Here is a 13898-nt window from a genome sequence, read left to right as displayed (position 1 = left end):
ATCAATAATGCTCTAGTTTGCATGGAAAAGTGAACTATTTATCAAAGGTGATTTTGGACTCAATATTTTTTCTTGACTATTTTAGTTGAAGGAATATGATTTTTCTTTTTTTTAAATGAACAGTATCAGTTTTCTTACAGTTAAAAAGATATTAAACATGTTTGGAACAGATGGCTCCAAAACCACTTTGGATTTGGATCCAAATTCACTATGGGATCTTGTGATAAAATGGATTTGTCATTTATATATTTTATTATATATTATATTATTATACTATGTATATAATTTATCAGATTTGTGCTTTTTTTAAGTGCTGTAGGTTTTTTCTTTTTTTATTAAAACCGCTTTGCAATTTAGTAAATCAAATTTCCAAGTTATATTGAGTGAAAAAATTAATCATTCTATGACCAGCCTGGTAATGAGGCCATTTAAATTCAGTGAGGCTGGTCCTGGGGCTTTCACTTAAAAACTCTCATAATCTGAAACTCAGGTTTATCTGCATGCTACAATGAGACAACAGTAACAGGTTTTAGAGAAAGAATCATTGAATATTACCATTTTTAAAATCCTGCTTATTTGGATTCTGGTTAAAGGGTTTACTGTATATTATGTATGTTTAATTTTTATATTTTATCTAGATAAGTAAATTGTATAATTAAATAATAAATAAGTAAAATTGGATTTTAAATTCAAACTAAATAAAATTTGTGTCTTACAGATCATTTTTTGATCACTCAATGCACAGTGCATTGCCACTTGGAATATATTTGGCAACCAAATTCTGGATGTATGTGACGTGGTTCTTCTGGTTTTGGAATGATATCCTTTCTGTCAAAAAGTTGATAGCTTCAGTATTTTTCATTAGTTATTTAGTGACAATTAAAATATAATTAATAGAATTCTACAAAAATTTATCAGGAAAATACTTCGGTAGGAAGTATATTCGTAAGCAGTTATTTTTAATAACAAATTCTTGATGTCTATTTCTTTGAGTATAACTTTATTACTTTAATATGAGAACTTTTATTATATTTCTCTTCTAGAAACTTAATGATTTGTTTGTTATACCTTTAAAAATATATTTTTGCTTCAAATATGTATCAAAAACTTATGTGTGCAGACTCTCTGTACCTATTCATGTCTAGTTTATTTTCTGAGAGCATTGCTTGGGGGAAGCAAGAAAAGCTAGAATGTGAGACCAAGTCTTCCTGATTCCAAGACTGACATTCTGTCTACTTTGGCATATTGCTTTTGATTAGACCCTTTATTTGCCCCCAAACTGTTAAATGTATCTTTAGCTTTAAGACATGACCAGAATTGCTTTATGAAAGGCATGCATTTGCCATACTTTAATTATGTAGAATAATATTTAACTAGAGGTCTATGCAATAATCAATAGGTATTCATTAAATACTTGCTGTATACCAAGCATTGTGCCAAATCCTGGCGATACAAAGAAAAGACAAAAACAGGTCTTATCCTCAAGTTGCTTACATTGTAATGGGGGGGGAGGGGGCAGGAAGAAGGATGACAGCAAATATAAATCCGTACATGCAAGGTAAATATTTAGTAGATGAAAGGTAGCCTTAGAGGAAAAGACCTCGGCCACTAGGGTGTCTAGGAAAAGGTTCTTGGAGGAGATGGTATTTGAATGGAATCTAAAAGAATCCAGGGATTATTAAGTTCTTAAAAACAATAATCAATTAAGTATTGGTTTTAGTTGTTTATATATATATATCCCTTATTTTCTTTTTCTTTTCTTTATTTTTTTTTCCTGAGGCAATTGGGATTAAGTGACTTGCCCAAGGTCACACAGCTAAGGAAGTGTTAAGTGTCTGAGATCAGATTTGAACCCAGATTCTCCTGACTTCAGCGCTGGTGCTCTATCTGCTTTGCCACCTAGCGCCCCAATATCCCTTTTTTCATGAAAATGAGAAAAGGCTGAAAAGATCTAAAATATATTACTTTGTAATTATCTTTATACACAAAGATGATGGTGTGTTTCTATTATGTAGTTCTGGTACAGTTAAAACAAGATCCTAACTTTTCCTTAGCTGTCTTGGGGAGAGAAAAGAATAGCTAATTCAGATTTTTGGCAGCTTATTTATAACGATTAATAGTTGGTGTTTTTTCTTATTTTTTAAAAAATGAAAACCTGTCTAAATTAGGACAATGGCAAGTAAAAAGCTTTTGTCATACTGGTGGTATTCCAGTGATATCAGTCAGCAATTTATATGTATCTGAGAGGGTGCTGCTTAAAGGATATACTTCCATGATAGCTGGAGGAGACACAGTAGACCCCAGATATTTAAAGGCAGCCCCCATTGACTTGTAACATCAAGTCTAAATTTGACATTTTCTTATGAACACTATTTAGCTACCATTCTTCTGAAACTTTACTTAAAATGTTAGTAAGAAGTGTAAATGTAAAGCATGTTAGTAGTAGAGAAAAGACTTAAAATTGAACCTTGTTGATTAAGTACCCCCATCCTTTCCAGGATATTTTAATGGTATTCGACCAAATTTCAAAGAAAAGATGTGGTCTTTCCCTTTTTAATTATTGGTATATTAGATATATTAAAAACTGTGATCTGACTCTTAAACTAAACTGATTTTAGGTTGATAATTCTAATTTGTGGTACATTTTAGTATCTATTGTTCTTGCAATGTATTGAGAAATGCTGTTGTCAATACTTAACACACTGAAGTAAAAACACATACATCAGAGAAATTATGGCAACTTAAAATTTTGACCTTTGCTGACTTCATCATTATTCATGGTAAAGATTTTTAGCATCTAATTAGATTTTTAAAAATTTAGTAAGATAATTTAGACTCAGTATTTTAATAAAGTCAGTTTCATAAATGTGTATCAAATCTTTTGAAAAACTTCACTATAGAAAGGTATGCAAAATAAGTTTTATTTATTGATTGATTTTGTAAGTTCTGGACTAGCTCCCTGGAGACCTCAGAAACAATTGGAGTCAGGATAAGCAAAAGTCCTTGGTCTTTAGAGGGAGAAGTGAAAGGGATGGACAAGACTGCCACAAACTCCCCACCAACCTCCTCCAAAGTGACTCTGGCTTGTCTCACTCCACCCCTAATCCCTCCTATGATTCTCCTCATCCCAAGCATTGAGCTAGCATTAACTATGAGAAGAGAAATTCCAAACATGCTAATAGAGTTATTGTCCAATAGGTAATTAGCCATAAGTGCTTGGTTGTCTGATTCAAGTGCACCTATTCAGAGTTTCAGCCCTTTACTGATTTAATTTTGAGATTGAATCTCTCTTTCTGATCTGGGCTGGAAGTTGTAGCTACTTTTGGGCTCAGTGCCACTGAACTGAACCTTTGATATGTTGTATTTCTGGCCTGCAGTAATTTGCCCCCTTCTCAGGTAGCCTGTTAGCCATCTGCTCTTAGGGAGATAGGGAAGGTTATTGCTTAAATCGCTAGTAAAGGTACCTGGTGAAATTCCTCCATGTGGCAATTTTCACTACCTCATTTTGGTCATGTAGTATACTTGGACATAAAAACTGCCCCTTAAGAATTCATTAAGCCTTAGAATTGTCTTATAGAAACATTTGACTAAAGACTAAAACAGATATGCTTATTTTCATTACCTCATCTACTTAAAATTTGCTTTTTTAAGAGGTGACTGGACCTTTAAAATGACTTCAGTAGACTACAAGTATTTCATAGTTACATAACATTCCGTTACCTAAAGTGGTCATTGAATTTTATACTGAAAAGGGAAAAGTTTATATCTTCCTAAAACAATTCCTTGTTGCCTAATACATGAATTACTTTTCAGCCCTAATTGGAGAAGAGGAAAAAATACTGTTAAATTAACAAATAGTGAAAATGTCATTCTAGGCCAAAGTTTAACCTTTCTTTATTATGAAATCTTTTCAGAGACTGTTGAATATTGGCATTTAGGTACTAAAACAGTTGCATTTAATGCTAGATCTAGAGTCGGGAAGACTTGAGTTAGTCAGGAAGACCCGAGTTAAAATTTGCCCTCAGACACTAGTTGTGTGACTCTAGACAATTCACTTAGCTTGTTTGCCTCAGTTTACTTGATTGTAAAATGGGAATAATAAAAGCACCTGCCCCCTGGATTTGTTAGGATAAAATGAAATAATAATTGCAAAACCCTTAGCATAGTGCTTGGCACATAGTGGGCATTATATAAATGGTAGCTATTATTGATAAGAGTAGTAGCAAAGTAGGTAAATTAAAATTTCTTTTTTCTGAAGAAAAAAAAAATAATTAAATACAAAGAAGTTGGATAGCCTGAAGATTCAGGTCCAGGAAATTCGGCTGAATTTGGCTATAAAATTTAAAATATTCCTGATTTTTATAAATTAAAATAAACTTTCATACTACTCATGTAAAACTTGCTAAGTTAAAATTTTATATATGTGATAGTTCATTTATATTTTTGCTTTAAGTTTTGCATGATGGGATATGTTTAAAATTTATAGCAAGATTGATGTTTTCTATAATCAATTTGAAAGGAAGGGATTGTGCACCAGTTAGCCAAATAGGTAACAAAATTCAAATTCATCAATTTTTTAAAAGTATATTATGTGAATTTTGAAGGACTTGATATTTTTGTTCAGAAGTTTTTTCCCCTCATAATTAAATGATGTTGTAGACCAGTTTTATGTTATTGATTTCCGATTGTTTTTAGTTTATTAACTTAGAGCATCAATTGGAAACTTATATACATTGCTAATACTTGAGTTTTCAGCCTACAGATATAATTAACTAGTTTTTAAATCTTTAATTTTTACATATTTAAATACATATTCAGTGATCTTCTTGTAGGGGAATCCTTATAGTTTCATACCATTAACAGAACTTTAAATTCTAGATCCCTAAGTAAATATGGAAGAGTTCCACTGAACTTTTTTCTACTATAATATAGCCATGTTTCTAGTCTTCATGTCTTCTATTGACCATAATAAAGTTTTAAACTCAGGATATCCTATAAATTAGTAAGAATGATGAATCTAAAGTGCTTACATCATTTGAATTCCACATAGACTACTTCCATTGAGTTAGAACCAGTTAACATATTTTACACAGCTATAACTTCGAATAGTGTGAATATGAACACATGTGACCTCTTCATGATATTCATTATTCATACCACTTGTGATTTATCTTTAATCTGAGGAAATAGGAACATAGGTAGATAGGTGGATGGGTGAGAGAGAGAGTAGAAAAAAAGAAAGAAGGGAGGGAAGAGCTTGCAAATGAGTCATAGATAGAAGAAGTAAATTATAAAGAAGCATGAGATTTTTTATTAGGTTGTAAGACTGTGGAAGAAAAAAAGGGGTAGTAGCTGCCCTAGCTAATTTCTATTGCATCCTTCCTTTTGTTTTTTCTACTATTTCCATACAGATTGGGAAACATATAAATAATCAGATCCTAAATTAGACTAAATATGAGAAGGGGACACTAATTATGATAGAGGGTTTGTTTTTTTTTTTCTCCGATTTGTACTACCTAATTGGGTATTTAATCAATACTTCTGTATTCTAAGTTGTTACATCTGGATGTGACTTTTAGAAATCAAGTCTATCTCTTCTTATGGAGAGGCAGTTTAACTATAACATCTCTTGTTCTACCAGTTTACCAAACATTCTCACATATGATCTCAATGATAATCCAATTTTTTTTTTACTCTGTATTTATTCTTCTGTACATTTACAAAAAAGCTACAGTTTTAAAGGAATAAACCAGAATCTATATTATGTATATTCCAAGGTGAGGATTAGTGTGGCCATCTCTTCGTTTTCATTAGTACATAAACACAAATCCATTGGTGTTAATTATCAATGGCAGTTATTCCATAATGGATAAGCTATTCAGTTTTGAATTATAGGTCCTCAGTTGAGATCCACGATTCACTTATAAAATGCTTTGGCATTTGACTTTGGACAAATAACTTATTCTCTATCTGCCTCAGTTTTCCCTTCATCCAAATAAGATTAATTATAATTGTCCCATGTACTTCACTGACAATTGTACTTAAATACCTATTGAGGATCCTGTTTTGTAACTCATAAAGCTTTATGTGAACATCAGTTATTATTAGTTTGATGTTTGAATAAGAAAGATGGCATGAAATTATGTATAGAAAACTAGTCTTGTTCTACCTCTGAAGAGTTATATGATTCTGGGTTTTGTCAATGCCCCAGGCAATTCTTAAGAATATAAGTTGTAGATCAATTGCTAGTCTGACTTTGTTGAGAGAATACCCATGTTTTTAAGTAATCCTGCACTAATCAAGTCTAGCCCCATCTACTCCCAATTTTTAATACATTTTTCTTGCTACTTTTTGGGAAAGCCACATATGGCAATTAGTATAAAAGCTAAAGACTTTTTATTAGTTTTTAAATATTTTTCCTTCTTTAGTTGCTGATTTCCATCCAGAAACAATATTTTAATTTGTACCAACTGAATTCCATTCTGTTCTTAACTAAGACTTTTATTTAGAAAACAGTTTTTACTTCTTGCTTAATGTATTAAAAATATGGAAGACAGTCTACACATAAAAATGCCTGGCTACTAAATTGGAAAGAAAAATCTTACATATACTTCTGCCAGCATAAAAAGCTTAGAAATAGTTTTCATGAGTATTCCAGATATTTTGGGCTTTAGTGCTGTGTTATTGCTCTGTGTGATTTTGCTTCCATCTGCATAATGTTCAACCAATTAACATGTAGAATTTGACATCAATATTTCCATTCTTATTTTTAATTTTTTTTTAACTTATAACTTTAAAATGTAAAATGTTGCATAAATATCCCATTTTCATTCCTGGATGAAAAGTCTTTTTAAGCTGAAGGGAGTGGGAGGGGAATTATTGTATAGTAAGAATATTTGAGAGCTGCTAAAAGATTTATTTTGTGCCTCCCTATTGAATTTTAGGGCATTTCATTTAAGAAATGCTTCAATACTGCTGAATAAAATTTTAATTTATTTAAAAATATTTGTAGTATGGATGCTAGTCTTATTTTTAGAATATAATAACAATAATTAGCATTTATAAGAATCTTTATGGTTTGTAAAGTCCTTTATATTTTATTTTTATAGTGACCTAGGAAATAGAAGCTATTATTATTCCTGTTTTATAGATAGGAAGCTGAAACAAACAGAATTTGTCTCAGAATGTAAGAATATAAGAATCTGAGACAGAATTTGAACTTAAATCTTCTTGATCCTTGGTCCAGCCTTCTGTCTACTTACTATGCTGCCTAACTGCTTCAAGGCAAAATATACTCTTTGGAAGTTAAGAAGCCAGCTGGTTTACTTTTATGCTTTTTTTGGAGACATAGATTTTTAAATTGATGTAAAGAATTAATTTATGGGGCACCTTATGAAAAATAGTTAACCAACTAGGGGCAGCTAGATGGCACAGTAGATAGAACACCAGCCCTGAAGTCAGGAGGACCTGAATTCAAATGTGGTCTCAGATGTTAAACACTTCCTAGCTGTGTAACCTTGGGCAAGTCATTTAACCCCAATTACCTCAGCCAAAAAAAAAAAATTAATTTACTTATTATAGCTTACTTGAAAACTTACAAAATTGTTGAGATTAATATTTAATATATTCATTACAATATTATATTGTGACTTTTAAGTTGAAAGGTTATGGTAATTATCATTCTACCAATCTTTTTAACTTTCTAGATTTTTGAAAAATGAAAAAGTTTTTGAAAAAAAAACCCTCAGTATTATTGTCTATTTCTTTAGATTCCTTAACTTTAGGCACATCTCAACTTTTTATTCATTCATCTTCCATTCCTTGCCAATAGTGTTGCACTTTTCTACAATTTTGGAAAGTCTTGGAAATCAGACCCAGGAATTATTAAAGCTACAGAAGAGCAGAAGAAAAAGGTAACTGGAGATAAATCCATTTACTTTTTTAAATTACTTACAGTTTAACCACCAAATTCCTGTTAATTACTTGTAGATGGCATGAAAATATAATTAAAGTTATATCATAATTTAATTGCAAATTAAAATTTTTCCTGGGTTTAAAAAATTTATTAATATCTTTTGTTCATCAACTTCTAAATATATTCCTCTGCTTTCACCTCCTTAGATATTAAAAAGAACAAGAAAAAGGGGGAAAGTTCAGTTAAAATAATCAGCACTAGCAGATAATATGTGTAATGTTCTATACTCATAATCTCCCCCATGCCTGCAAAGAAGGGAGGAAGATACATTTATGCCTGATCATTAAAATTATACAGTATTCCATTTTGTATTCCTTTTATTCACATTGTTAACAGTATGTCTATTGTTTCTCTGGTTCTGCTTCATTTTGTATCAGCTAATATGTCTTCTCATCATTCTTTTTACCCTTCGTATTTATTATTTGTTAAAGGACAGTACTATTCTTTTAGTCATATGCCACAGTGTTAGCTATTTTCCAATAAATGGACATTTACTTGCATGTATTTTATGTTTATTATAATGTTAATTTAAACAGAATAGTGAATCTGTGAGTTTATATGCTTTGGGTGAGCATATGTGATATTAATGACTCAAAGTTAAGGACATGACATTTTATTGTCATATTATAAAATTATAATATATGCATACATATATTAAAAAAAAAACTTTAAAAAGTTTTTTTTTTTCCTGACTACTATTTTTGTGGAGTTTCTCCCTTCCTCCAATTAATTATTTTCCTCAAAATTTTTGTCAGCATAAGGGTCTTTCTCTTTTAAAAAAAATAATAGAAATGAGGTATAATCAAAATAAAATTCATTATTAGTAAAATGGCTGTTCATTAAAAGTTCACATGTAATCAGTAAACAAACATTTTTGAAATGTCTACTTTGTACATTGGTATAAGATAAAAAATACAAAAGAAACAGTCCTTGGCATTTAACAGTCCTTGGCATTGGTTACTTAACTCTAGTTTGGGAAGACAATATAGACATTTTAAATGAGTGAGGAAAAGTTTCATGTAGAAGGTGACCCTAGGGTGAGCCTTGCAAGAAGTTTAGGGGAAAACAAAGAAGGAAGGAATTCCAAATGTCAAAGATAACCTGTATTGCTTGGAAGCAGATTGATTGTCATGTGTGAGAAATAATGAGAAATTCTGCCTTCTTGTTTGGATCATAACATGCATGAAATATAAGTGTGTTGTTTACTTATGATGTATTAATAAGCTTGGAAAGATAAGTTTGGGACTAGATAATAGAGAATTTTAAATTCATAACAGAGGGGTTTATATTTAATCCTAGAAGTAAAAGAAAACCACTGAAGTTGATTGTGTAGAGAAGTAACATGTTCAGATCTGTGCATTGAAAAGGTAACTGGTATGTGAAGGATGGAGGAGGTAAACTGAGAGATCCAGTTAAGAGTCCATTATAATATTCTGGGAGAGAGCTTAACTAGGATGATGTCTCTTGTGAGCTAAGATAAGAGGAATAAATAAATGCATGAATGGATTCATGAATCAATGAGTAAAGCATTTATTTAGCACTTATAATGTGTAAACCACTGTGCCTGTGTGGTAGGGATACAAATAAAAAAATAAAACATTCCCTGTATTCAAGGACTCAATATTTAATGGGGGAAATAATACATATAGAAGATTTCAGTGGTAAGTCAGATGGGAAGATCACATAGTTAGGATGTAATGGCAAAGCTTATGATAATGTCTCTTTAATATCATTTCCACTGATAAAATGATATCGGTTTCTGAAACTGAATCATTTGACAGTGCTAAGGACAGTCTCAAGGAGATGTGGTAAAGAGATTTAGCAATTTATTGGATATATGGGATGAAAAGAAATGAAAAGTGAGGATGACACCATGGTTCTAAATCTAGGTGACTAGAAAGAGGGTGGTGCCTCTCAAGAGAAATAGTGGAGAGTTTTTGTTTGTTTTTAAGTGGAGAGCAGTGCTTTTGGACAAATGATAATAAGTTCCATTTTGATTATGATTGAGTTATCATCATGATGATAAATAAATCCAGGTTGTCTGATGAGGTCACTAAAGATGTAATATAAAGAAAAAAGAGATCTATGAGAGAGCATTTAGGGGACACAGATGAATAATGATGACTCAACACAGGAGATTGTAAAGGAGTAATCAGATACCTAAAAGGAGATCCCAGAGAATATATAATACAACCAGCATATGCAAAAAGCATTTGGAAAACATTTTTTAAAAATTTTCTTGGAAAGAAGTTACCTGTAAAGAAATTTTATAAATAAAAATATCTTTCACACTCTTCCAGCTTTTTACTTAAACCCATTGCATTAAAATATCAGTCAAACAGGAAGTATTAATTACTTGCTGGGTCAGAGATCTCTGAATGAATATGAACATGGGAAAAGATCGATGAGGGCTGTGGACAGAAGTTAAATACATGAGCATTAATTTAATACAGTATATACTAGTAACTGGCACTAAAGATTAAGTTAAAACTTCCAGCTTTTTATTGATCTGTTTATTTGTCCCTACCAAATAAATTCAAAACTGCAAGTTAAGGACAAAGCTTAAGGCAAGACACATCCTCTTTGGAAAGCCATGAGTAAAGATGACTCACCAGTTGATAAATTCAGAATTATTAAAGGCGTATTTCAAGTCCATTGTATTCTTGCTTATTTTGCCTTGTAAATATACCTCTTATTGCATTAAGAAATAGTTTGTGGATTGCTTAAGCTAGTTGGCTGATTGCCAGTTCTTCACCACCACATTTATTTTCTTTCTCTCCTTTTCCATTGAACAATAGTAAAAGAAAGATTAAAATCTCTCCATTAAAAAAAAATCTACAAATTTCTGTAGTGGTTTTATAAGTCTATTAGCTTTCTGGCAGAAGATGAGTAACATGCTTCATATTTGGTTTCTGTAATTATGGTTTGTCACTGAACCATTCACTTCTAAAGTATTTCAAAGTTGTTTTTCTGTAGTGTTCTACTTGTGTAAATCATTTTCTTGGTTCTACTTACTTTATTCTGCATCATTTCATAGAGCTCTTTCCAATTTTCTCTGAAGCTCTCCACTTTGCATTTTTTTATTGCACAATAACATTCTATTTATTCATAGACCATAATTTGTTTAGTCACTTCCCAACAGGTAGGGTACTTCTTCATTTCCAGGTTTCTGCTGCTTTGAAAAGAAATGCTTTAAGTACTGTACATATCCTTTTCCTTTTTTTTTTTTTTTAAATATCTTTGTGGTGCAAACTTAGTTGGGGCACCAATGGGTCAAAAGGTAATTCACAGTTTAGTGACTTATGGGACATAGTTTTGAATTGCTATCTAGAATGGCTGGTCCAATTTATAGTTCTATCAGTAGTGCATTAACATGCTTCTTTTCCTACAGCTTCTCCTTTTTGGTCATCTTTGCCATTATGACAGGTATGAGGTAGAACCTCAAAGTTCTTTTAATTTTATATGGTTGTTGATAGCTAGGATTTCTATTTTTGAAAACTGCCTGTTCATATCTTTTGACCTTTTATCAATTGGGGAATTGTTTTGATGCTTATAAATATCTTGGAAATGAGACCCTTATCCAAAAAACAAAACAAAACAAAAACTTGTAGATTTTTTTTCCTTACAGTTAATCTACTTCTTTTTAAATTTTAACTGCTTTAAATTGTGGTACAAAACTTGTATATTTTATAACTATAACTACTATAACTATCCATTTTATTTTCATGTAATCTTTACTATCTCTTTTAGTCAGTTAACTTCTTATATCTGTAGATCAAAAAGGTAATTTTTTGCTTGTTCCTTTAATTTAATTACGATGTCACCTTTTATTTCATGTATCCATTTGGAGAATCCCTGTCCTTCCTCCTCTCCTCCCTTCCTATTTTTCCCTCTTCCTTCCTTCCTCTCTATTAACTCTGCATCTTCTTCCTTCTCCCAATTCCCTCTCTTTCCTTTTTCCCTCTCTTCTTCTTCTGACCCTCTCCCCCATCCCATTTCCATTAAAAAGAGGGATAGGATTCTGATACAAAATACTCTGTCAAGTCTGCCAGCTTTTTACTTATAGGTGTTGCTTCAGAATACCAGCTAAAAAGACAGTAATTTATTAAGTGCTTGCTAGGTCAGAGATCACTTAATGAATATAAATGTGAGAACAGAGGCATTGATATTCCAAAGACTTCTAGACTTTTCCATCAAGGTCATGATAGTAGTTCAGCCTGCCTGACACATAAATCCTAGAAAAGTCCTATCTAGGTGTATCTGATTTATAATAAAGAATATTTTGTTGCTACCATTTATCACTATACCACCTTTTAGTAAATTCCTTAGCTAAAAGCTGCTTAATATCTATTGCTTAATTAAGTAGAAGTACTTGAACTATAGTCATATACTACCACTATCACCATTACTACTATTAACTACTACTGTACAAGCATATATTATAGTAGTATAATGTGACTTTAGTAGCCTTTTGGCTGAGATTAAATACAGCCCCACACATAGAGTAATTCTTAGAAGTCAAAACATTATCTGAGAGTATTCTGTAAAACGTGTATAAATACAAATAATGAAGAACTCCAAAGAAGATATAATATTTAATATATTTTAGAAGTTTATTTGCTTCCCTTTTTTGGTTACTTAAGTGTCTAGATCAGTATTGCATTTTGCTGTAATACAGAGGCTATTGAATTACACAGGGGCTATTTGGACTAACAGTGATCCTGATTTGTTATGCATTTTGAATATTTTCATGTGCTTTCTGTGGATTTTTTGCCTTCTTCATAGTCAGCTTTCACTTTTTATTGTTATTAATAATCCATACTTCTCTCCTGGTTTCTAGTTTTCTGCTTATAATCTAATATGGACTGAGAAACCAGATAAACTAATCTTATTATATATAGTTGTCGTAAATGTAAATTAAATTAGGAGCTTAATAGCTGTTCTTTAAATAAAATATGATCTTCAGAAAACTGAATCTTTGACATCCATTTGAGTAGTCCCAACCCTTGATTCTTGCTCTTAACTTCCCAAACTTTCAGAGAAAAAACACATTCAGAGTCCTTTCTGTCTTTGTTTAATGTTTGTTTCATCATCAGTTCTTCTGAGTCGATTATATTTTTTTAACTTTACAATTACAAGTTAATTTTACAGTTAATCCTAGTTGGGCTACTTTCATTATTTTCATTTATGTTATTGTATTCATTGTGTCTATTGGTCTGCTGATTCTCCTTACTTCTTTTTGTGTAGTTCGTAGAAGTCTAACCATTTTGTCTAAATTCCTCAGGATACAATAATAATCAACTAATTGCATTCATTTACTACCATTTATCCAGCTGATTCCCCAATTGATAGTGCCCCCTTTGTTTCCACTTTTTTGCCATCACAAAAAAGTGTGATAAATATTTTGGTAAACATAGAGCCTTTCTTATTCTCTTTGACCCTAAGATATGTGCATGGTGTTGGGATCATTGGAGCAAAGAGTATGAACAATGTAGTCCCTTTTGCTGCTGTAATTCCAAATTGTTATCCAGAATGGTTAAATAAACCCACAGCTTCACCAGCTAAAATATGGCATTTTAAATGTCAGCATGTCTGTCTTGTCATAGCTTCTCTAACATTGACTCTTTTATCTATCGTCCTTGCCATTTTGTTGGGTATAAAATTGGGTCTCAGAATTGTTTAAATTTACTTTTCTGTAATTTTCAGTGATTTGGAGCATTATTTCATATGGTCATTGATAAAATTATTTTTAAAAAATTGTTCATATTCTTGTACCACTGATCTATTGAAGAATGGCTTTTGATCTTATCAGAAAGAATGGAAAAATAGATATTTGTCCCATTTGACAGTTTCTTTTATTGCTGCTTTGAATTGTTCATTTACAAGCTTTTCTTTTGTCCTTAAGAATCTTCCTGCTAGTCAT

The 13898-nt window shown here is 31.4% G+C and overlaps 1 protein-coding gene across 2 annotated transcripts in view; it reads left to right on the top strand.

Annotated features, from left to right (window-relative positions):
* The window catches only part of ZDHHC17 (zinc finger DHHC-type palmitoyltransferase 17), a 94331-nt gene that overhangs the window by 54861 nt on the left and 25572 nt on the right, over positions 1–13898 (top strand). Inside the window, exons 10-11 of one of the 2 annotated variants that reach the window (XM_031941250.1) lie at positions 719–819; positions 7789–7913. The exons of the other annotated variant lie outside the window; for it this stretch is intronic. Coding sequence (XP_031797110.1) covers positions 719–819; positions 7789–7913 — 226 coding nt within the window. The remainder of the gene's footprint in view (positions 1–718; positions 820–7788; positions 7914–13898) is intronic. 2 annotated transcript variants of the gene reach the window in all.

This window comes from Sarcophilus harrisii, chromosome 5, assembly GCF_902635505.1.
Source record: "Sarcophilus harrisii chromosome 5, mSarHar1.11, whole genome shotgun sequence".
NCBI lineage: Eukaryota > Metazoa > Chordata > Mammalia > Dasyuromorphia > Dasyuridae > Sarcophilus > Sarcophilus harrisii.
The sequence above is the reverse complement of the archived record's forward strand: the minus strand, read 5'-3'. Positions and strand labels throughout refer to the sequence as shown.